At 61.7% G+C, this 24,496-nt stretch overlaps 2 protein-coding genes across 2 annotated transcripts in view; one reads left to right on the top strand and one right to left on the bottom strand.

Moving 5' to 3' along the window:
• Positions 1-1,401: 1,401 nt before the first annotated feature.
• CCDC22 (CCC complex scaffolding subunit CCDC22) lies at positions 1,402-8,510 on the bottom strand. Its single transcript, XM_083881423.1, has 11 exons — positions 8,355-8,510; positions 7,354-7,531; positions 6,736-6,868; positions 6,543-6,649; positions 6,385-6,451; positions 5,950-6,119; positions 5,374-5,580; positions 4,779-4,850; positions 4,539-4,658; positions 3,840-3,959; positions 1,402-1,951 (listed from the first exon to the last, which is right to left on the bottom strand). The coding sequence occupies exons 1-11, from the start codon at positions 8,402-8,404 to the stop codon at positions 1,448-1,450; spliced, it is 1,728 nt and encodes a 575-aa protein (XP_083737549.1). The 5' UTR covers positions 8,405-8,510; the 3' UTR covers positions 1,402-1,447.
• A 2,086-nt stretch (positions 8,511-10,596) lies between these two features.
• The window catches only part of CACNA1F (calcium voltage-gated channel subunit alpha1 F), a gene marked incomplete at both ends in the record, with an annotated part of 29,120 nt that continues 15,220 nt past the window's right edge, over positions 10,597-24,496 (top strand). Inside the window, 14 exons of the mRNA XM_083881295.1 lie at positions 10,597-10,624; positions 11,296-11,542; positions 12,398-12,503; positions 13,407-13,546; positions 14,171-14,313; positions 14,389-14,541; positions 16,203-16,399; positions 18,086-18,189; positions 18,286-18,443; positions 18,527-18,610; positions 19,835-19,922; positions 21,160-21,186; positions 22,796-22,956; positions 23,821-24,046. Of these exons, the coding sequence (XP_083737421.1) occupies positions 10,597-10,624; positions 11,296-11,542; positions 12,398-12,503; positions 13,407-13,546; positions 14,171-14,313; positions 14,389-14,541; positions 16,203-16,399; positions 18,086-18,189; positions 18,286-18,443; positions 18,527-18,610; positions 19,835-19,922; positions 21,160-21,186; positions 22,796-22,956; positions 23,821-24,046 (1,862 nt within the window). The remainder of the gene's footprint in view (positions 10,625-11,295; positions 11,543-12,397; positions 12,504-13,406; positions 13,547-14,170; positions 14,314-14,388; positions 14,542-16,202; positions 16,400-18,085; positions 18,190-18,285; positions 18,444-18,526; positions 18,611-19,834; positions 19,923-21,159; positions 21,187-22,795; positions 22,957-23,820; positions 24,047-24,496) is intronic.

Here is a 24,496-nt window from a genome sequence, read left to right as displayed (position 1 = left end):
CAGTGACCCCCTAAACCTCTCCGGTGACCCCTGAATCCCCCCCAAAACACCTCAAGGCCCCCCCAGTGACCCCTGAGCCCCCCAAACACCTCAAGGCCCCCCCAGTGACCCCCTAAACCTCTCCGGTGACCCCTGAATCCCCCCCAAAACACCTCAAGGCCCTCCCCAGTGACCCCTGAGACCCCCAAACACCTCAAGGCCCTCCCCAGTGACCCCTGAGACCCCCAAACACCTCAAGGGCCCCCCCAGTGCCCTCCCAGTCACTCCCAAACTCCCCTGAGCCTCCTCAAGCATCTCAAGATCCCTCCCAGTGACTCCCCAAACCTCCCCAGTGATCCCTGAGCCCCCCAAAACACCTCAAGCCCCCCCCGCAGTGATCCCTGAGACCCCCAAACACCTCAAGGGCCCCCCCAGTGACCCCCCAAACCTCTCTGGTGACCCCTGAGCCCCCCCCAGAACACCTCAAGCCCCCCCCAATGATCCTTGAGACCCCCAAACACCTCAAGGGCCCCCCCAGTGACCCCTGAGACCCACTAACACCTCAAGGTGCCTCTCAGTGACCCCCCAAACCTCCCCAGTGACCCCTGAGACCCCCCAAAACACCTCAAGGGCCCTCCCAGTGACCCCTGAGACCCCCTAAACACCTCAAAGGCCCCCCCAGTGTCCCCCCAGTGCCCCCAGCCCCACCAGCTGGGCGTGCAGGCTCTCTTTCCTCCGCGCCTCCTCGGCGGCCGCGCGGCTGCGCTGGAGCAGCGCCCGTGTCTCCGCCAGGCGCCGCGACGACTCTCGCTGAGGGGGGAACACAGGGGGGTCCCCAAAGTCACCACCAGTCCAGGGGGGACAGGGAACCCCCAGACCCAACCAGAAAGAGAAACTGGAGACCCCAGAATCACCAGTAGGGCATCAAAACCATCAGGAAGGGGAGACCAAAACAGACAAGGGAAAGATCTGGGGACCCCAGAGCCCACAGAGAATGGATTGCAGGGACCCCAAAACCCTGAGGAACCCTAAAATCTGCCACAGAGACCTGGGGACCCCCAAACCCACAGGAAATGGGCTGCAGGCACCCCACTTTTGGGGAAAACCGGGCATCCCAAACCTCCTGAGACCTCAGAGGCTTCAGGGATCCCAGAATCTACCCCCAAACCCATGGGAAGGGACCCTGGGAAGACCCAAACCCTATTTTGGGGATTCTGAGCACCCCAAACCCACTACAAAGGGACTTCAGAGGCCTCAGGGACCCCAAAACCAACCAGGGAGGGACTTGGAGATCTCCAAATCCACTGGGGAAGAACCCAAAACGCCCCAAACTCACAGGGAAGGAGCCCCACAACCCCCATTTGAGAACATGGGCACCCCAAACCTGCTGAAAATGCAATTCCCGACCCCCTGAGACCCCAAACCCATCAGGAAAGGACCTGGTGACCCCCCAAAATTATCTGGGGCCTCATGAATAGACCAGGGAAGCACCTGGGGACCCCAAATCCACCGGGAAGAACCCAAGACCCCCCAAACTCACAGGGAAGGAACCCCACAACCCCCATTTGAGAACATGGGCACCCCAAACCTTCTGAAAATGCAATTCCCGACCCCCTGAGACCCCAAAACCCATCAGGAAAGGACCTGGTGACCCCCCAAAATTATCTGGGGCCTCATGAATAGACCAGGGAAGCACCTGGGGACCCCAAATCCACCGGGGAAGAACCCAAGACCCCCCAAACTCACAGGGAAGGAGCCCCACAACCCCCATTTGAGAACATGGGCACCCCACACCTCCTGGAAAGGCAATTCCTGACCCCTGAGACCCCAGACCCCCTGGGAAGGGCCCCGTTACCTGAGCGGAGTCGCGCAGGGCGCGGAGCTGCCGGTACTCGGCCAGGAGGGGCCCGCGGTGCCGCTCCCACTGCCCGGCCAGGCTGACGATGCGGCGGCTGCTGGACTCCACCACCAGCTGTGGGCAGGGCCGGGGCCCCTGAACTGCTGAGCCCCCCGGGCTGAGCCCCCTGGACTGCTGAGACCCCTGGACTGAGCCCCCCCAGACTGCTGAGCCCTCCAGACTGACCCCCCTGAACTGCTGAGACCCCCAAAATGACCGTCCTGAACTGCTGAGCCCCTCGGGCTGAGCCCCCTGAACTGCTGAGACCCCCGGACTGACCCCCCTGAACTGCTGAGACCCCCAAAATGACCGTCCTGAACTGCTGAGCCCCTCGGGCTGAGCCCCCTGAACTGCTGAGCCCCCCAAAATGACCGTCCTGAACTGCTGAGCCCCCCGGACTGAGCCCCCCAAACTGCTGAGACCCCCAAAATGACCCCCCTGAACTGCTGAGCCCCCTGGACTGACCCCCCTGAACTGCTGAGCCCCCCAGACTGACCCCCCTGAACTGCTGAGCCCCTCGGACTGACCCCCCTGAACCGCTGGGACCCCCAAAATGACCCCCTGAACTGCTGAGCCCCCCAGACTGACCCCTCCCTGGAATGCATCCCCAAACTCCTGAGACCCCCAGACTGACCCCCCAGACTGCTGATCTCCTCAAACTGACCCCCCCCAAACTGCTGAGCCCCCCAAAATGACCACCCTGAACTGCTGAGCCCCCTGGACTGAACCCCCCAAACTGCTGAGCCCCCCAGACTGACCCCCCTGAACTGCTGAGCCCCCCGGACTGACCCCCCTGAACTGCTGAGACCCCCAAAATGACCACCCTGAACTGCTGAGACCCCCGGACTGACCCCCCTGAACTGCTGAGCCCCCCGGACTGAGCCCCCCAAGCTGCTGAGCCCCCCAGACTGACCCCCCTGAACTGCTGAGCCCCCCGGACTGAGCCCCCCAAGCTGCTGAGCCCCCCAGACTGACCCCCCTGAACTGCTGAGCCCCCCGGACTGAGCCCCCCAAACTGCTGAGACCCCCAAAATGACCCCCCTGAACTGCTGAGCCCCCCAGACTGACCCCTCCCTGGAATGCATCCCCAAACTCCTGAGACCCCCAGACTGACCCCCCCAGACTGCTGATCTCCTCAAACTGACCCCCCCCAAACTGCTGAGACCCCCAGACTGATCCTCCCCAGACTGACCCCCCAAACTGCTGAGACCCCTTGGAATGCACCCCCAATCTGCTGAGACCCCCAGACTGACCCTCCCCCAAACTGCTGAGCCCCCTTGGAATGCACCCCAAACCACTGAGACCCCTAGACTGACCCTCCCCAGACTGCTGAGCCCCCCAAGACTGACCCCCCAAACTGCTGAGCCCCCCAGACTGCTGAGACAGCCTGGAATGCACCCCCAAACCACTGAGACCCCCAGAATGACCCCCCAAACTGCTGAGACCCCCAAAATGAACCCCCTGAACTGCTGACACCCCTAGACTGACCCCTCCCAAACCACTGAGCCCCCCAGGCTGACCCCCCCAAACTGCTGATCCCCCCAGACTGACCCCTCCAGACTGCTGACACCCCTGGAATGCCCCCCAAACTGCCCACGCCCTCTGGACTGCCCCCCAAACTCCTGATACCCCCAACCCCAAACTGCTGACCCCCCAGACTGACCCCTCATACCACTGAACCCCCCAAACCACTGACACCCCCAAACTGCCCAAGCCCCCTGACCTGTCCCCCCAAACTGACACCCCCCACACTGTCCCCCCACTGCTGACCCCCCAAAACTGCCCCCTGAACGCCCAAGCCCCCTGGACTGACCCCCCAAAACTGCCTTGCAAGCACTCCCAAACCCCCCTCCTTCACCTGCCCCCCACTGGGACCATCCTATACCCCAAACCACCCCCCCAGCCCCTCCCCACATCTGCTGGGACCCCCAAATTCCACCCCCCAGCCCCCCCAGCCCCTCACCTGCAGTTTGGCCATGTTGTTCTGAGCGTCCGGGAGCAGCTCCACCGCCCTGGCCTTGACCCTCAGGGCGTCCTCACGGCCCCCCAGAGCCCCCCGGCCCTGACGCACCTCAGCCTCTGCCTGAGCATGGTAGGGGGGATCATCAGGGCACCCCAAAACCCCCCAGTGTCCCCTAAAACCCCCCAGTGTCCCCCCCAGAGCCCCCTGGCCCTGCCGCACCTCGGCCTCCACCTGGGCATGGTGAGGGGGCTCATCAGGGTACCCCAAAGCTCCCTGTGCCCCCCTAGAGACCCCCTGCACCTCTGTCTGTGCATGGAGGGTCAGTCAGAGCACCCCAAAACCCCCTTGTGCCTCCCCAGAGCCCCCCTGAATGGACATGGCAGGTCAGTCAGGGCACCCCAAAATCCCCCAGAGCCCCTCAGCCCCCTTGCATGGGCATGGAGGGTCAGTCAGGGTACCCCAAAATTTCCTGTGCCCCCTCAGAGCTCCCCCTGCACCTCTGCCAAGGAATGGGGGGGATCATCAGGCCACCCCAAAACCCCCCTGTGCCCTCCTAGAGCCCCCCTGCACCTCTGCCTGGGCATGGAGGGATCATCAGGCCACCCCAAAACCCTTCTGTGCCCGCCAGCCACCCTGCATGGGCACAGGGGGTCAGTCAGGGCACCCCAAAACCCCGCCAGACCCCTCCCCAGCACCCACCTGAGTGAGGCTGAGCTGGGCCGCGCGGATCTCCCCCCGGCACCCCTCGATTTCAGCCTCCAGCCGGGCCAGGGTCTCCTCCAGCGCAGCCTCTTCGCTGGCCTGGCGTGACCCGGGGTCCTGGGGGGGACATTTGGCCATGAGGGGCCCAGAGTGACCACCCAGAGCCATTGGTGGGCTCCAAAGTGACCACTCAGAGCCATCAGGGGGGGCCCAGAGTGACCAACGCCCCCCTCTCACCTCCTCGGGGCCCCTGGGGGGCTGCAGGGTCTCAGCAGCCGCCTGCATCTGCTGCATCAGCACTTGGGGGTCCTGGGGATGAGACCCCAGAGCCTGAGGAGGGGCCAAACCGACCCCCAGCCCCCCAAATCCAACCTCCAGTAGGGCCAAAACAACGTTCACCCCTCTAGTGAGCCCCCAAAAGTCCAAAACCAACCCCCAGCCCCCCAAGACGACCCCCAACTCATTACAAAACAACACCCACCCCCCCCAAAAACAACCCACAGCCCCCCAAACCCAACCTCCAGCCCCCCCTAAACAACCCCCAGTCCCCTAAATCCAACCTCCAGTGTCCCCAAAACAACATTCAGCCCTCCAACAGGCTCCCAACACCCTAAAACCAAACCCAGCCCCCCCCAAACAACCCCCAGACCCCCCAAAACCAACCCCCAACTCATTACAGAACAACCCACAACCCCCCAAAAACAAACCCCAGCTCCTACAGCCTCTCCAAAACAACCCCCAGCCCCTCCAAAACAACCCAAAGACCCCCAAAACCAACCCCCAGCCCCCCAAGAACACCCCCCAATCCACCCCCTGTACTGCAGCCCCTCACCTGTTGGTGGGTGAGGTGCTGGGTGCGGGTGAAGCGGGACCCCTTTGGCAGGGACCCCCCGGTGCCCCCAGCCCCAAAAGCCTCCTGGAGCCAGGCAGGGTCCAGGGGGGGCCCCGGGGAGGGTCCCTGGGGGTGGGGGGGACACGCCTGGCGCAGGGGCTCCAGTGCCCGGAGCCGCGCCCGGAGCCGCTTCCGCTCCAGGTACTCCTGGGGGATGAGAAATGGGGGGTCAGACCTGTAGGGACCCCCAAAATAATCCCAACAGCCCACCCAGACGGTCCACAAAACAGCCCCAAAAAATCCCAACAGCCCTCCCAGGTGATCCCCAAAACAGCCTCCCAGGCAAACCCCAAAACAGCCCCAAAAAATCCCAACAGCCCTCCCAGGTGATCCTCAAAACAGCCTCCCAGGCAAACCCCAAAACAGCCCCCAAAAATCTCAACAACCCTCTCAGGCAAACCCCAAAACAGCCCCCAAAACAACCTCCTCCTACCACAGAGTGGACCCCTCCCTCAAACTCCTGGGAGTGAGAGAAAGGGGACCTAGGGAGCCCCCCCCAAGCCCCGGGGGTCTCACCTGTGGGGGCAGGCGGGAGGCCAGGCCGGGGCCCCCCCACTCGGCCTCCCAGTCGTGGCGGGCGCTCAGCTGGGCCGTGTGGGTCTCCAGCAGGGCTGGGGGGGTCTGCGAGGAAAGGGGGGGCTGTGCTGGCACTGGGGGGGCAGTGCCCCCAAAATACTCCTGCAGCTCTGTGGGGACAGCGGGGAGTGAGGAGAAACCCCCCCCTAAAACAAGGAGTCTCCAAACCCCCCTGGTATTACCATGGAGACCCCCAAATCATCCCCCCCTCCCAAAAATCCTGACACCCCCCAAAATCCTGACACCCCTTTCCTGTGAGGCACAGCACTCCCACAGCCCAAACCCTTAGGGTGACACCCCCAAATTTCACATGGAGGTCCCCAAATTTGGGGCAACAATGATCCCTCAACACCCCAAATCCCCCCCAGCTCTTACCTGGGGATCCCCCACTTTGGGGCAACACCAGGGGACAGGTACTGAAAGGCTGGAGGTGACTTGTGCCCTAAAAACAATTAATTAATGGGTTAAATTGCTCTCCCAAATGAAGAGGGGAGGCTCCCCCAGCTCAGGGGGTGTCAGAGCCCCCCATTCACCTGCAGCCGCTGCAGTCGGGGCGTGCGGCACACGGGGGGCACCCAGGGGACCCCCAGCTGCTCCCGGATCTGGGCTCCAATAGCTCGGAGCAGCGCCCCTGATTTCCCTGCAGAGGGGACAACGAGGGGGTCAGGACTTTAAAAATCTCCCCTGAGGCTCCCCAAAATCCCATAAGACCCCCCAGGTGGGTACCGGGGGGTTCAGCCCCGCGCTCGCCCTCGTCTCGTGGCAGTTTCTCCACCAGGAAGAGCAGCAGGCGCCGGGTGTCGTGCTCGGAGCTGTACAGGAAGGTCTGGTAGCCCACGTCACCCCCAAATCCCAGCTCCTGTGGGAAGGAGAACCATTGAGGATACCCCAAAAGTTTTGGGGTCCCCCCCACTTTGAGGATTTGGTGGGTTTTGGGGGGTATCGAGGTTTGGTACCACAAATCGCTGCTCCTCAGGAGAGAGAGGGGGTTCCCCTCCACATTTTTTTCCTAAAACCCCTCAAAACCCTCAAATCTCCTGAAACCTCTTAAAATTTTGTCTAAAATCACTATTTTTTCCCCAAAAAAAGCCCTGGAAGCCACCCAAATCTGCGCTAACAAGTAACACCCCAAATATTGGCCTGAAACCCCCAAATTTCTGTGTAAAAATCCCAAATTTTCTCATAAAACCACAAATTTTCACCTAAAACCCACAATTTTTTTTTTTTGTAAAATCCCCAAATTCTCACCCAAAACCCCCAAATTTCCAACTAAAATCCCCAAATCTTCACCTAAAATCCTCCAAAATTCAGCATTTCTGGGGTGTTTGGGGGTGTTTGGGGTACCTGGCAGGCCGCGGCCAGGTCGGAGGCGAGGCGGAAGCGGGCGGAGATGCCGGGGGGCAGCAGGGGGCTCAGGGGGGCGCCCAGCGCGGGGCGCACGGCCCGGAGGCAGCGCACGGCCGCCTCCACCACCAGCTCGGGGGTCAGGTCCCGCACGCTCTGCACCTCGGGGGGCACCGCCCTGGGGGGACAGCACGGCCGTGGGGACCCCCAAACCCTGACAGCCCCCTCCCTGCAGGGCACGGCCGTGGGGACCCCCCAAACACCCCCAAACCCTGACAGCCCCCTCCCTGCGGGGACCCCCCAAACCCTGACAGCCCCCTCCCTGTGGGGCACGGCCCTGGGAACCCCCCCAAACACCCCCAAACCCTGACAGCCCCCTCCCTGTGGGGCACAGGAACCCCCAAACCCCGACAGCCCCCTCTCTGTGGGGCACGGCCGTGGGGACCCCCCAAACACCCCCAAACCCTGACAGCCCCCTCCCTGTGGGGCACAGGACCCCCCAAACTCTCAGGGTGACCCTCCCCAGCCAAGGGGTCACCCCCATCTTCAATCTTCCCAAAAACTACTCGTGTCCCCCAAATATCTCCTTCAAAATTCCCCCTACAAAAGTTCTCAGGGACCCCCAATTTTCCAGTCAGGCCCCACAACTCGCTCAGGGTGTTCCCCCAGGGACCCCCACCCCCCAACCTGCCCAGGGACCCCCACAACCTCCCCAGGGACCCCCACAATCTCCCCAGGGACCCCCACAACCTCCCCAGGGACCCCCACAATCTCCCCAGGGACCCTCACAACCTGCCCAGGGACCCCCACCCGAACTCCTCGGGGTTCTCCCATTGACCCCCCCCACCCCAAACCGCCATGGGGGTGTCCCTCTGCCCTCTCAGACTCCCCAAATCCCTTAGTGCCCCCCGGAGACCCCCCCAGGCTCCCCCACCCTCCAGATCCCCCGTCCCGAAGCCCCCCAATCCCCGCTCCCCCCACCCAAATCCCGCCCCACTCACGTCCCCGCCTGGCGCAGGGAGTGGATCAGGATCTTGTCCACCTCCTCCATGGTTGGGGGGATCGGGGGGGGGTCCCCAAATTCTGCGGGAGGGGCGGGGAGAGGGGGGGACTTGGGGAGATTGGGGGGCTCCCGCACCCAGCGCGAGGCCGCCCGTCACATGAGGGGAAGGGGGCGGAGCTCCGCGCGCGGGGCACGATGGGAGTTGTAGGCAGCGGTGGCGGAGCCGCGGGACATGACGGGAGTTGTATGCGGGGATGGAGGAGCCTGACGGGAGTTGAAGGCAGGAGTGGCGGAGCATGACGGGAATTGTATGCGGTGGTGGCGGAGCATGACGGGAGTTGTATGTGGCGGTGCGCGGAGCATGACGGGAGTTGTAGGCGGCGGCGTGTGGCGGGAAATTGCAGAGGCGCGAAGGGCCGGAGAATGGCGGGCGGGGGCCGTGAGGGGTCGTGAGGGGCGATCGAGGCGATGGAGCTTTTTGGGAATGTGAGGGGAAGGAGCAATGGAGGATGCAGCCCATGGAGGGGAATGAGAGGAAGGAATGGCACCCCGGAGGTGTCTGAGGGGAAAACGGTGCCCGTGAGGGGTGGGAGAGCAGGAAATGTCACCTGTGGGGTCTGAGAGAAAAACAGTGCCCGTGAGGGGCGGGAGAGCAGGAAATGTCACCTGTGGGGTCTGAGGGGAGAGACGGAGCCCGTGAGGAAACAGAACTTGTCGGGAATGGGGGAAATGGCACCTGTGAGGGGCAGCTGAGGGGAGAAAGGTGTGGCTGTGGCACCTGGGGACACGTTTAGTGGTGGCCTTGGGGGTGGAGAAGGAACATCGTTTGAGGGTTTTTCCTGACCTGAATAATTCCGTGATTCTGTGGAAGTGGCACCTGTAGGGTCTGAGGGTTCGGAAATGGCACCTCTGGGGACAATGTGACACCCGTGGGATGTGAGGGGAGCAGTGGTGGCACACGCCTGTTCCTGTCCCCCCTCACATGGGGGGACCCTGACCCCTCCTACCTGTCCCCAAATCCCCCCACACCTGTCCCCAACCCCTCATTCCTGTCCCCAAATCCCCATACCTGTCCCCAAACCCCTCACTCCTGTCCCCAAGCCCTCAAACCTGTCTCCAACCCCTCTCTGCTGTCCCCAGCCCCCCTCTCTCCTGTCCCTAAACCCTCACACCTGTCCCCAAATCCCCCCATACCTGTCTCCAGCTCCTCACACCTGTCCCTAGCCCCTCACACACCTGTCCCTAAACCCCCACACCTGTCCCCAGCCCCTCTCTCCTGTCCCCAAACCCCCACACCTGTCTCCAACCCCTCACATCTGTCCCCAAACCCCCACACCTGTCCCCAAACCTGTCCCCAACCCCTCTCTCCTGTCCCCAAACCACTCACACATGTCCCCAAACCCGCAAACCTGTCCCCAAATCCCCCCATACCTGTCCCCAGCTCCTCACACCTGTCCCCAGCCCCTCTCTCCTGCCCCCAACCCCTCACATCTGTCCCCAAACCCCCACACCTGTTCCTAAACCCTCACACACCTGTCCCTAAGCCCTCACACCTGTCCCCAGCCCCTCTCCCCTGTCCCCAAACCCCTCTCCCCCTGTCCCCAAACCTGTCCCCAACCCCTCACACCTGTCCCCAAACCTGTCCCCAACCCCTCTCTCCTGTCCCCAAACCCCTCACACATATCCCTAAACCCTCACACCTGTCCCCAAACCCCTCACACCTGTCCCCAAACCTGTTCCAAACCCCTCTCTCCTGTTCCCAAACCCCCAAACCTGTCCCCACTCCTGTCCCCAGCCCCTCACACCTGTCCCCAAACCCCCAGATCTGTCCCCACTCCTGTCCCCAGCTCCTCTCTCCCGTTCCCCACCTCTCCCTGGCGTGTCCCTGGACATGTGGGCAGCGCTGCCCCTGAGCTCCCCCCGTTAATCCCCGTTAATCCTCGGCAGGGACGAGCTGGGACGAGCCCTGGGCAGGCCTTGGAGAGACCCCGGTGCCCAGAGACCCCCCTGAGCCCCCCTAAACACCCCCCAGACCCCCTAAACACCCCCCAGACCCCCAGATCACCCCAACCCATCCCCTCCATGATCCCAAACCCCAACAGACCCCACAAATCCCTTTGAAAGTCCTTTGGATCACCTTTTACCCCCATCCCAGGGCACCCCAAACCCTCCTGGGCACCCCTAAACTCCCCCCAGCTGCCCCCACCCCTCCAGAAACACCCCCAAGCCCCCTCCCCACCATGTCAGAGTCAGAGGAGAATGGAGAGGGTGAGTCTGGGGGGGCTCTTGGGGAAAAGTGAGGATCCAAAGGGGGGTCCTTGAGGGTTTAGGGGGGTCCCTGAGGGGTCCCTGGGTGTTCCTGGGAGGTCCCTGGTCTATGGGATGGGGGTTCAGGGGTGGTCACTGCGTGTCTGGGGGTCTCAGGGCTGGAAGGGTTTGCAGGGTGGGGGGTCCAGGAAGATTTTGAGGTCCAAGAGGGGTTGGGGGTGTCCTGGAAGGTTTGGGGGGGTCCAGGAGGGCTTGAAAGGTTTTCAGAAGGGTTTGGGGGTGTCCTGGAAGGTTTGGGGGGGTCCAGGAGGGCTTGAAAGGTTTTCAGAAGGGTTTGGGGGTGTCCTGGAAGGTTTGGGGGTGTCCAGGAGGGCTTGAAAGGTTTCAGGAGGGGTTGGGGGTGTCATGGAGGGTTAGGGGAGCCCTGCTCAGTGGGGTGTGGGTATTGTGGGGTGGTCACTCTGTGTCCAGCTGTGGTTGGAAGGGGTTTGGGGGGATGTCCAGGAAGATTTGAGGGGGGACAGGAGGAGTTTGGGGGTTCCAGAAGGACTTGGAGGGAGTTCTGCCCTGTGGGATTGAGGTGTTGGGGGGTGGTCCCTGTTCCCCTGGGAGGGTCCAGAAGGGTTTTGGGGGGTCCTTTCCTATCCTTGACCGCCCATTCCCCTCCCCAGGGCCCCCCAAGGATCTGTCCCCCTTGGCCGAGGCCATGGGGCAGCCCCTGGGCTGGGGGTCCAGCGACGGCACCGGGGGGGCTGCGGGGGGCGGGACCCCCCCGGGGCAGCGGCAGCGCCGCCCCCCCCACCCCAAACACAAAGGCCAGGGGGGCACCGGGGGCGTCCATCGCTCCCCCCGAGCCCTTTTCTGCCTCCGCCTCAACAACCCCATCCGCCGGGCGGCCATCAGCATCGTCGAGTGGAAGTGAGGGGGGGGTGAGGGGGGCTGGGGGAGTTTGGGGGAGTTTGGGGGGTCTGGGGGGTCTGGGGTTCACCATCAGCATCGTCGAGTGGAAGTGAGGGGGGGGCTTGGGGGGCTTCGGGGAGTTTGTGGGGTCTGGGGGGGGCTGGATTCACCATCGGCATTGTGGAGTGGAAGTGAAGGGGGGGCTTGGGGGTCGGGGGGGTCCAGGGGGCTTGGGGGAGTCTGGGGGAATCTGGGGACCACCATCAGCATTGTGGAGTGGAAGTGAAGGGGGGGCTTGGGGGTCGGGGGGGTCCAGGGGGCTTGGGGGAGTTTGGGGGGTCTGAGGGCCACCATCAGCATCGTGGAGTGGAAGTGAGTGGGGGATTTGGGGGGTCTGGGGTCACCTTCAGCATTGTGGAGTGGAAGTGAGGGGGGGTTTGGAGGGTCTGGGGGTCTGAGGGTCACCATCAGCATCGTGGAGGGTGAGTGGGGGGCTTGAGGGGGTTTGGGGGGGGTCTGAGGGGCACTATCAGCATCGTGGAGTGGAAGTGAGTGGGGGGGCTTGGGGGGTTTGGAGGGTCTGGCGGGGTCTGGGGGATCTGGGGGACACCATCAGCATCGTGAAGTGGAAGTGAGTGGGGGACTTGGAGGTCTGGGGGGTCCGGGGGGCTTGGGGGAGTTTGGGGAGTCAGGAGGTCTGCAGCCACCATCAGCATCATGGAGTGAGAATGGATGGGGATCTGGGGGCTTTTGGGGGTCTGGGGGTCACCATCAGCATCCTGGAATGGAAGTGAGTGGGGGTCTTTGAGGTTTGGGGGCTCAGGGGGCTCAGGGGACTCCCCCCCACACCTGCTCCCCCCTCCTTCCTCCCAGGCCCTTCGACATCCTCATCCTCGCCACCATCTTCGCCAACTGCGTGGCCCTGGGGGTCTACATCCCCTTCCCCGAGGATGACTCCAACACCTCCAACCACAACCTGGTGAGACCCCCAGACCCCTCAGGAACGAGGGGAGCCCCTCACCCTGCCAGGACCTTCACTGGTCCCAGCTGGGTGCTGGGAGAGCACTGGGAACCCCACCCTGGACACTTGGGGGGGTCTGGGGGTGCCAGAGGGTGGCACCGGGGGCTGTGGGGACCCGGGGGTGTCCCTGTGTCACACGTGTCCCCTGGCACACGCCTGTGCTGCTGCTTTAATCCGCTTTACTGGCACCGGGGGGGGCCAGGGGGGGTTTAATCCCGGCTGAGCCGCCCCAGTCACCCACAAAGGGGACACTGGGAGGGGGCTGAGGGGGCCCAAATGTCCCTTGTCACCCGGAGGGAGGTGACACTGGGGCAGGACACCCCAAATGTCTCTATCCTTTGAGCCCCCCCAAAGGAATGGGACTCTCTGGGCTGGTGTCAGGGGTGTCCCCAAATGTCCCTGTCACTTGTGCATGGGCAAAGCAGGGGCAGGGCAGGTCCCAAAGTGTCCTTTGTACCCGGAGGGGGACACTGGGGAGGTGTGAGGGGCTGAGGGGGGTCCTGAGTGTCCTTGTCCCCAAAAAGAAGGGGATGCAAGAGGGTTCCCAAGTGTCCCCAAAAAGGGACAAATAATCCCTGTCTCATTCCTTAGGAGAAAGGGGGTGCTGGGAGGGGATCCCCAAACATCCTCAGGGGATGCTGGAAGGGGTGGAGGGGTCAGTGAGGGTCCTCAAATGTCCCTGATCCCCAGGGAAGGGGATAAGGGGACAGAGCTGTCCTGAAATGCCCTTCTGGAAAAGAGGTCACGGTGCCAGGGAACGGGGGTATCCCTAAAGGGGAAGGGGACACTGGGTGACCCCGTGTGCCCCTGGAGCAGTGAGTGCTGACCCCCTGCCCGCCGTGGCCCCCTCCCCACCTCCAGGAGCAGGTGGAGTACGTGTTCCTCATCATCTTCACGGTGGAGACGTTCCTGAAGATCATCGCCTACGGGCTGGTGCTGCACCCCAGCGCCTACATCCGCAACGGCTGGAACCTGCTGGACTTTGTCATCGTCATCGTGGGGTGAGGAGCCCGCTGGGGGACACGGGGACAGCCAGGGGAGGGGGGGACAGAGCTGTGTGACCTCCCCCTGGTGTCCCCCTGTCACGATCTGCTGATGCAAGTGGGGGTCGTGATGGTTCGTTAATTGATCTCAGAGTGCAAAAACAGCACAGAGGGGATTTCAGTATTTATCAAAATAAATGCACTTTTATCGAGTGCCAACAGCAAATGTGATAGGATTTGAAAGGAAATAAAGGACAGAGAGAAAAGAGAAAGGGAGGAGGGTTAGAGTTAGGGTTGTGAGGCAGATGAGGGATGTCAGACCAATGGTCGTGAGGCAGATAAGGGATGTCAGACTGATGGTCGTGGGGCAGATAAGGGATGTCAGACTGATGGTTGTGAGGCAGATAAGGGATGTCAGACCAATGGTCGTGAGGCAGATAAGGGATGTCAGACTGATGGTCGTGGGGCAGATAAGGGATATCAGACCGATGGTTGTTGTGAGGCAGATAAGGGATGTCAGACCGATGGTTGTGAGGCAGATAAGGGATGTCAGACCGATGGTTGTTGTGAGGCAGATAAGGGATGTCAGACCGATGGCTGTGAGGCAGATGAGGGATATCAGACCATCTCTCACCCTCCCAGGCTGTTCAGCGTGATCCTGGAGCAGGTGTCCCACAAACCAGGTGACGCTCACCACATGAGCGGGAAGCCGGGCGGCTTCGACGTCAAGGCCCTGCGCGCCTTCCGCGTGCTGCGCCCGCTGCGCCTCGTCTCCGGCGTCCCCAGTGAGACCCCGAGGGGAAAACGGGGGGTTTGGGGTCTCCCCCAGCCTCCTGCCAACCTCCTCTCCGTGCCCCCAGGCCTCCACATCGTGCTCAACTCCATCATGAAGGCGATGGTGCCGCTGCTGCACATCGCGCTGCTCGTGCTCTTCGTCATCATCATCTACGCCATCATCGGCCTCGAGCTCTTCATCGGCCGCATGCACAAGACCTGCTTCTTCATCGGCTCTGGTAGGAACAGGGGGGTCACCCCGTGTAGCCCCCCAGCCCTGGGACACCCCCAGAGTCAGGGATTCCCACCCCAGGAGTCCCTCAGTGCTCTCAGGGACCAGGATCCCCCAGGGAGACCTAAAATCCTAAAACTGCTGAGACCCCCCAGCACTGAGGATCCCCCAGGGACACCCAGCAGGGTTTTGGGGCTCTTTAACACAGAGACCCCCCCCCCTAAATTCCCTGAGTATACCTCCAGGACAACCCCAGCAAGGTTTTGAGGTTCCTTAACACACTGAGACCCACCCTGAGGACACCCCAGCAGGATTTTGGGGCCCTTCAACACACTGAGACCCCCCTGAATTCTCTGAGAATCACCCCAGGACACCCCAGCAGGGTTTTGGGGCTCCCAGCACATCCACAAGGCCTTTGGGACAGCAGTGTCAGGGTTGTGAGCAGCCAGGAGGGACAAGAGTGGGGACAGCAGCTGAGTTAGTGCAGGTCAGAGAGGAGCTTGGGGACAGGGATATCAGCAGGGGCAGAGATTGTCACCAGGAACAGGAATTGTCAGAGGAATAGGGATATCAGCAGGGGCAGGAATTGTCAACAGGAATTGTCACCAGGGATTCAGCAAGGGACAAGAATTGTCAGCAGGGGACAGGGATTGTCACCAGGGATGGGAATTGTCAGCAAGAGACAGGGATTGTCACCAGGGACAAGAATTGTCAAAGGGGACAGGAATTGTCAGTAGGGATTGGAATTGTCACCGGAGACAGGAATTGTCACCAGGGACAGGGATTCTCAGAGCGGACAGGAATTGTCAGTAGGGACAGGAGTGGTCACCAGGGATATCAGAAGGGGACAGGGATTGTCACCAGGGACAGGAATTGTCAGCAGGGACAGGAATTGTCAGAGGAATAGGGATATCAGCAGGGACAGGAATTGTCAGAGGAATAGGGATATCAGCAGGGACAGGAATTGTCAGAGGGAACAGGAGTTGTCAGTAGGGGACAAGAGTCATCACCAGGGATATCAGGGACAGGAATTGTCAGCAGGGGACAGGAGTGGTCACCAGGGATATCAGAAGGGGACAGGAATTGTCACCAGGGGACAAGAATTGTCACCAGGGATTCAGCAAGGGACAGGAATTGTCAGCAGGGGACAGGAATTGTCAGCAGGGATGGGAATTGTCAGCAGGGAACAGGAATTGCCAGAGGGGACAGGGATTGTTACTGCGGACAAGAATTGTCAGAGGGGACAGGAATTGTCACCAGGGATTCAGCAAGGGACAGGAATTGTCAGCAGGGGACAGGAATTGTCACCAGGGATATCAGCAGGGGACAGGAATTGTCACTGGGGACAGGAATTATCAGCAGGGACAGGAATTGTCACCAGGGACAGGAATTGCCACCAGGGACAGGAGTCATCACCAGGGATATCAGCAGGGGACAATTGTCACCAGGGACAGGAATTATCAGCAGGGACAGGAATTGTCAGCAGGGATGAGGATTCTCAGAGGGGACAGGAATTGTCCGCAGGGTCAGGAATCACCCTCAGAGCCCGGCGCTGTCAGTGGGACAAGCAGCAGCAGCAGCAGCAGTGGGTTCGGGAGCTGTGTGAGGGCAGTGGGAGGTCCCGCCCCACCGGGAGCTGTCACCAGGGCCCGCTGTCCCTGTCCCCAGACCTGGAGTCGGAGGATGATCCCTCTCCCTGCGCCTTCTCGGGGCACGGCCGCGCCTGCCTGCAGAACAACACCGAGTGCCGCGGGCGCTGGGAGGGCCCCAACGGCGGCATCACCAACTTCGACAACTTCTTCTTCGCCATGCTCACCGTGTTCCAGTGCATCACCATGGAGGGCTGGACCGATGTGCTCTACTGGGTGAGAGCCCTGAGACCCCCAGAATCCTCATACAGATCAGTGAGACCCCCAGAATCCTCATACAGATCAGTGAGAGCCCCAAAATCCTCACACAGATCAGTGAGAGCCCCAAAATCCTCACACAGATCACTGAGAGCCCCAAAATCCTCACACAGGTCACTGAGAGCCCCAAAATCCTCACACAGATCACTGAGAGCCCCAAAATCCTCACACAGGTCACTGAGAGCTCCAAAATCCTCATACAGATCAGTGAGAGCCCCAAAATCCTCACACAGATCAGTGAGACCCCCAAAATCCTCACACAGATCACTGAGAGCCCCAAAATCCTCACACAGATCAGCGAGACCCCCAAAATCCTCACACAGATCACTGAGAGCTCCAAAGTCCTCACACAGATCAGTGAGAGCCCCAAAATCCTCACACAAATTACTGAGTGCCCCCAAAATCCTCACACAAATTACTAAGTGCCCCAAAGTCCTCATACAGGTCACTGAGCCCCCCAAATCCTCACACAAATCACTGAGCCCCCCCAAATCCTCACATAAATCACTGAGCCCCCCAGAATCCTCACACAGATCACTGAGTGCCCCAAAATCTTCACACAAATCACTGAGTGCCCCAAAATCCTTACACAAATTACTGAGTGCCCCGAAGTCCTCATACAGATCAGTGAGCCCCCCAAAATCCTCACACAAATTACTCAGCTCCCCAAAATCCTCACATAAATCACTGAGATCCCCAAAATCCTCCCAAAAATCATTGAGAGCCCCGAGATCCTCACACAGATCACTGAGAGCCCCAGAATCCTCACACAAATTACTCAGCTCCCCAAAATCCTCACACAGATCACTGAGAACCCCCAAAATCCTCACACAGATCACTGAGTGCCCCAAAATCTTCACACAAATCACTGAGTGCCCCAAAATCCTTACACAAATTACTGAGTGCCCCAAAGTCCTCATACAGATCAGTGAGACCCCCAAAATCCTCACACAAATCACTGAGCCCTCCCAAACCCAGTTCATCACCATGGAGGGCTGGACTGATGTGCTCTACTGGGTGAGAGCCCTGAGCACCCCAAAATCCTCACATAAATCACTGAGAACCCCCAAATCTTCACACAGATCACTGAGTGCCCCAAAATCCTCACACAAATTACTCAGCTCCCCAAAATCCTCACACAGATCACTGAGAGCCCCAAAATCCTCACATAAATTACTGAGCCCTCCAAATCCTCACACAAATCACTGAGAACCCCCAAATCCTCACACAGATCACTGAGTGCCCCAAAATCCTCACACAAATCACTGAATGCCCCCAAATCCTCACACAATTTACTGAGACCCCCAAAATCCTCACACAGATCACTGAGAGCCCCCCAAAATCCTCACATAAATCACTGAGCCCCCCAAATCTTCACACACATCCTTGAGCCCACCCAGAATCCTCACAACACCTCCTTGAACACCCCAAATCCTCATATAAATCCCTGAGCCCCCCCACCAAGCCCTCACAGCCGCCCTGAGCCCCCCCAAAATCCTCACGCACATCCCTGATCCCCCAAACCTCCCCAGGGCAGAGCCCCAGACCTCTCTGCTGGCTGTCACTGGCCTCACCTGAGGAGGGATTTGGGGTCCCTAAATCACCTCCAAACCCCCTCCAATCACCCCAAATCTGCCCCCACAGATGCAGGACGCCATGGGCCACGAGCTGCCCTGGATTTACTTCGTCAGCCTCGTCATCTTCGGCTCCTTCTTCGTCCTCAACCTGGTGCTGGGGGTGCTGAGCGGGTGAGGAGCCCTCAGTGGGGCTGGGGGTCAGCAGTGGGGCACAGGCCGTGTCCTCGGTGTTTTTGGGGGGTCACAGCTGTCCCCCCCTGTCCCCAGGGAATTCTCCAAGGAGAGAGAGAAGGCCAAAGCTCGTGGGGACTTCCAGAAGCTGCGGGAGAAGCAGCAGCTGGAGGAGGATCTGCGGGGTTACATGGACTGGATCACCCAGGCCGAGCTGGAGGGGGATGAGGAAGATGGGGAGCACGAGAAGCACCGTGAGTGGGGCTGGGGGGCGGTTATGGGGGCCCCCAATCAAATCCTGAGCCCCCCAAAGCTCTGTGACCCTCCTCTCCCACAGGCCTGACCGCTGAGGACCTGATGGGGAAGCGGAAGCCGCGGCTGAAGTGGCTGCGCCACACCAGTCACTCCACCGACACCCACGGTACCCCCAGGCACCCCAAATCCCCCAGACCTCAAATCCCCTGAGCCCAGACATCCCAAATTCCCTGAGCCCAGACATCCCAAATCCCCCAGACCCCAAATTCCCTGAGCCCAGACATCCCAAATTCCCTGAGCCCAGACATCCCAAATCCCCCAGACCCCAAATTCCCTGAGCCCAGACATCCCAAATCCCCCAGACCTCAAATTCCCTGAGCCCAGACATCCCAAATTCCCTGAGCCCAGACATCCCAAATCCCCCAGACCCCAAATTCCCTGAGCCCAGACATCCCAAATCCCCTGAGCCCAGACATCCCAAATCCCCCAGACCTCAAATTCCCTGAGCCCAGACATCCCAAATCCCCCAGACCCCAAATTCCCTGAGCCCAGACATCCCAAATCCCCTGAGCCCAGACATCCCAAATCCCCCAGACCTCAAATTCCCTGAGCCCAGACATCCCAAATTCTCCAGAACTCAAATTCCCTGAGCCCGGACATCCCAAATCCCCCAGACCTCAAATCCCCTGAGCCCAGACGTCCCAAATTCCCTGAGCCCAGACATCCCAAATCCTCCAGACTTGGGCACCCCAAATTCCCTGAACACAGACACCTCAAATTTTCTGAACCTAGACCAGAGCACCCTGAATTCCCTGGACTGGGCACCCCCAAATTCCCTGAACTCAGACACCAGAAATCCCCTGGGGTCGGGCACCCCAAACTCCCTGAACCCAGACACACCAAATTCCCTGAACCCAGACCAGGGCACCCCAAATTCCCCGGGCTTGAGTACCCTAAATGCCCCAGGGTTGGATACCCCAACTCCCTGAACCCAGACATTGCAAATCCCCTGGGGCTGAGCACCCCAAATGCCCTGAGGCTGGGTACCCCAAATTCCCTGAACCCAGGCACCCCAATCCCCTGAGCCGGGCACCCCAAATCCCCTTGGGCTGGGCACCCCAAATCCCCCGGGGCCAGGTACCCTAGGTCCCTGGGGCTGGGTACCCCAGATTCCCCAGGGCTGGGTACCCCAAATTCCCTGAACCCAGACATTGCAAATCCCCTGGGGCTGGGCACCCCAGATTCCCCAGGGTCGGACACCCCAACCCCCTGAGCCGAGTACCCCAAATTCCCATGTTCAGGCATCCCCAAATCCCCCGAGCTGGGCACCCCAAGCCCCCCAGGGCCGGGCACCCCGGGCCCCCCGTGCTGAGCCGTGCCCCCACCCCAGCCAGCCTCCCGGGCAGCGAGACCACCTCGGTGAACACGGAGACCGTGGGCGAGGAGGAGGCGCCGCCGACCGCCTGTGACCGCTGCCTGTGAGCCCCAGCGGGGACCCCGACCTGCCCCAGGGCCCCCCGATCCCCCCACGGCCCCTGGGACACCCCACAGAGCACTGGGACCCCCCAGAGAGCACTGGGACACCCCATAGATCCCTGGGACACCCCACAGACCGCTGGGACATGCCCTGTATCCCTGCGACACCCCACAGATCCCTGGGACACCCCATAGATCACTGGGACACCCCACAGAGCACTGGGACACCCCACGGATCACTGGGACACCCCATAGATCACTGGGACACCCCACAGATCCCTGGGACACCCCATAGATCACTGGGACACCTCACAGATCCCTGGGACACCCCATAGATCACTGGGACACCCCACAGAGCACTGGGACCCCCCACAGAGCACTGGGACACCCCATAGATCCCTGGGACACCCCACAGACCGCTGGGACACCCCACAGATCCCTGGGACATGCCCTGTATCCCTGCGACACCCCACAGAGCACTGGGACACCCCACAGAGCATTGAGACACCCCATAGATCACTGGGATACCCAACAGACCACTGGGACACCCCACAGAGCACTGGGACACCCCACGGATCACTGGGACATGCCCTGTATCCCTGCGACACCCCACAGACCGCTGGGACACCCCATAGATCAGTGGGACATGCCCTGGATCCCTGGGACACCCCACAGACCGCTGGGACACCCCACAGATCCCCAGGATCCCCCCATGGCCCCTGGAAGACCCCACAGAGCACTGGGACATGCCTCAGATCCCTCGGACACCCCACACATCTCTGGGATACCCCACAGATCCCTGGGACATGCCCTGGATCCCTGGGCACTCCACAGATCTCTGGGACACCCCACAGATCACTGGGACACCCCACAGATCACTGGGACCCCAAACCTGACACCTACAGCACCTCAGAACAATTCGGGACCCTCCCATAATGCCCCCTATGGCCCCCCAATGCCACCCATGGCCTGAGAGACCCCAGAACTGACCCCCACAGCACCTCAAAACCCTCTGGGACCCCTCCAGAGCCCCACAGACCCCCCCCACTCCCCTCAGGACCCCAAAAGTGACCCCAACACCCCTATGACCATGTCCCATAGCCCCAGGGATCCTCTAAGCCCCCCACAAGCAAAGCTGACCCCAGCACCCCTATAAAGCCCCCCCAGATATCCCCCCATGGCCAAGGGACTCTCCCAGAATCCCCAAATTTTGGGGTAACTCTGCTTTTCTCTCCCCAGGGGCAAAATTACAAAGACAAAATTCTGGTGAGTGGGGAGAAAAATGAGGGGGTGGAAATAAAAAAAAGGGGAGGGGGACAGTGGGGCTCCCCCAAAAGCCTCCCACCCACAGAGACTCTGTCACCCTCCCCAGCCTCCCCTCTGTCCCCAAAATCCCACTGCCCCTCCCATCACCTGTACCCCAAATTCCTCCACGTTCCCCAAAACTCCCCCTCGACCCCAAATTCCCTCCCTGCCTTGTCCCTCCCTACCCCCAAATCTCCCCCCTGCACCAAGGGAAATATGAGTTGGGTATTAGGAAAAGGTTTTTTTTATGGAAAGGGGGATAAATACTGGAATTTTCTGCCCAAGGGGGTGGTGGAGTTGCCATCCCTGATGTGTTTAATTCAAGACTAAAACATCTGAATGTGGAACTCGGTGTTGGGGTGTGGGTTGGACTCGATGATCTTGGGGGTCTTTTCCAACCTGGTGATTCTGGGATTCTGTGTGACCCTTAATTTCCCTCCCAACCCCCTGCTGCCCCCCAAAACCACCTGCTGCCCCCCAAAACCCCCTTGGCTGCCCCCCAAAACCCCCTTGGCTGGCCCCTAAAAACCTTTGCTGCTCCCCAAAATCCCCCTGCTGCCCCTGAAACCTCTCTGCTGCCCCCCAACCCCTCCCTGATGCCCCCCAAATCCCCCGCTGCCCCTCAAATCCCTCTGCTGCCCCCCAAAATTCACCTGGCTTCCCCCCAAAACCTCTCACTGCCCCTCAAACCCCCCTGCTGTCCCCCAAAATCCCCCTGATATGCCTCAAAATCCCCCTGCTGCCCCTCAAAACCCCCCTGGTGCCCCCAAACTCCCCCTGGTGCCCCCCAAAATCCCCTGGTGCCCCCCAAAATCCCCTGCTCCCCCTAAAACCTCCTCTACTGCCCTCCAAACCCCCCTGCTGCCCCCCAAACCCCCCCTGCTGCCCCCCAAAACCCCCCTGCTGCCCCTGAAACCCCTCTGCTGCCCCCAACCCCTCCCTGATGCCCCCCAAATCCCCCGCTGCCCCCCAAAAACCCCCCTGCTGCCCCCCCAAATCCCCCTGCTGCCTTCCAAACCCCCCTGCTGCCCCCCAAAATCCCATCACTGCCCCCCAAAAACGCCCTTGCTGCTCCTCAAAACCACCTGCTGCCCCCAAAACTCCCCGCTGCCCCCCAAAATCCACCTGGCTTCCCCCCAAAACCTCTCACTGCCCCTCAAACCCCCCTGCTGCCCCCCAAATCCCCCTTGGCTGCCCCCTAAAAAACCCTGCTGCTCCCCAAAATCCCCCTGCTGCCCCTGAAACCTCTCTGCTGCCCCCCAACCCCTCCCTGATGCCCCCCAAATCCCCCGCTGCCCCCAAAATCCCCCTGCTGCCCCCCAAAACCTCCCTGCTGCCCCCCAAAATCCCCTGCTGCCCCTAAAACCCCCTCTACTGCTCCCAAAACCTCCTCACTGCCCTCCAAACCCCCCTGCTGCCCCCCAAAACTCCCTCACTGCCCCCCAACCCCCCCCTGCTGCCCCCCAAAATCCCATCACTGCCCCCCAAACCCCTTCTGCTACCCCCAAAATCCCCCTGTGGCCCCCCAAAATCCCATCGCTGCCCCCCAAACCCCCCTGCTGCCCCCCAGTCGCCGCCTGCGCCGCCTGAACCGCCTGTGGCGCCGGCGCTGCCGCGCGGCGGTGAAATCCGTGTCCTTCTACTGGACCGTGCTGCTGCTCGTGTTCCTCAACACGCTGACCATCGCCTCCGAGCACTACGGGCAGCCGCCCTGGCTCACCGAGACACAGGGTACGGCCCCCGGGCCCCCCGGGACCCCCGGGTACCCTCCAGGGTTCCCCCACAACCCCCCAGTGCTGCCCGACACTCCCAGTGCTTCCCAAACCCCCTGGGACCCCCGACACCTCCCCAGTGTCCCCCAGCACCCCCCAGTGCTGCCCGACACCCCCCGGTACCCCCGATACCTCCCCAGTGCCCCCCAGCACCCCCCAGTGCTGCCCGACACTCCCAGTGCTTCCCAAACCCCCTGGGACCCCCAACACCTCCCCAGTGTTCCCCAAAATCTCCCAGTGCCTCCCAAACCCCCCGGTACCCCCGACACCTCCCCAGTGTCCCCCAGCACCCCCCAGTGCTGCCCGACACCCCCTGGGACCCCCGATACCTCCCAGTGTGCCCTAACATCCCCCAGTGCTGCCCGACACCCCCCGATCATCCCAAACCCCCTGGTACCCCCTGCCCCTCCCCAGTGCCCCCCAACACCCCCCAGTGCCACCTGACACCCCCCAGTACCCCCCAAACTCCACAGTGCCCCCCAAACCTCACAGTGTGCCCCAAACCCCCCCGTACCCCCAATGCCCCCCAGTGCCACCCGACACCCCCCAGTAGCCCCCAATACCTCCTAGTGCCCCCCAAACTCCCCAGTGTCTCTCTCAAATTCCCCAGTGCTCCCCAAACCCCTCGGTACCCCCGACACCTCCCAATGCCCCCCAAATCCTCCAGTACCCCGACACCCCCCAGAGCCCCATTACACCCCTCAATGGCCCCCGACACCTCCCAGTGCCCCCCAACACTCCCCTGCCTGACCCGGTGCTGCCCGGAGCTCGGGGGTCCCGGCCCGGGGGGTGACCCGGGGGTGTCCCCGCGCTGTCCCCGCAGCCTACGCCAACAAGGCGCTGCTGTCGCTGTTCGCGGCCGAGATGGTGCTGAAGCTCTACGCGCTGGGGCCCTCGTGTTACTTCGCCAGCTTCTTCAACCGCTTCGACTGCTTCGTGGTGTGCGGCGGCGTGCTGGAGACCGCGCTGGTGGAGCGCGGGGCCATGGAGCCGCTGGGCATCTCCGTGCTGCGCTGCGTGCGCCTGCTGCGCGTCTTCAAGGTCACCCGGTGAGGGACGGTGTGGGGACAGTGCGGGGACAGCGTGGGGACAGCGCGGGGACAGCGCGGGGACAGCGTGGGGACAGCGCGGGGACAGCGTGGGGACAGCGTGGGGACAGCGTGGGGACAGCGTGGGGACAGCGCGGGGATAGCGTGGGGACAGTGTGGGGACAGCGCGGGGACAGCGTGGGGATAGCGTGGGGACAACGTGGGGACAGCGTGGGGATAGCGTGGGGACAGCGTGGGGACAGCGCGGGGACAGCGCGGGGATAGCGTGGGGACAACGTGGGGACAGCGCGGGGACAGCGCGGGGATAGCGTGGGGACAGCGTGGGGACAGCGCGGGGACAGCGCAGGGATAGCGTGGGGACAACGTGGGGACAGCGCGGTGACAGTGTGGGGACGGCGCAGGGACAGCGTGGGGACAGCGTGGGAACAGCGCAGGGATAGCGCGGGGACA

Source organism: Zosterops lateralis, assembly GCF_965231275.1.
Source record: "Zosterops lateralis genome assembly, chromosome: 33".
Lineage (NCBI taxonomy): Eukaryota > Metazoa > Chordata > Aves > Passeriformes > Zosteropidae > Zosterops > Zosterops lateralis.
Note: the sequence above shows the minus strand (reverse complement) of the source record. Positions and strands in the feature narration are given on the sequence as shown.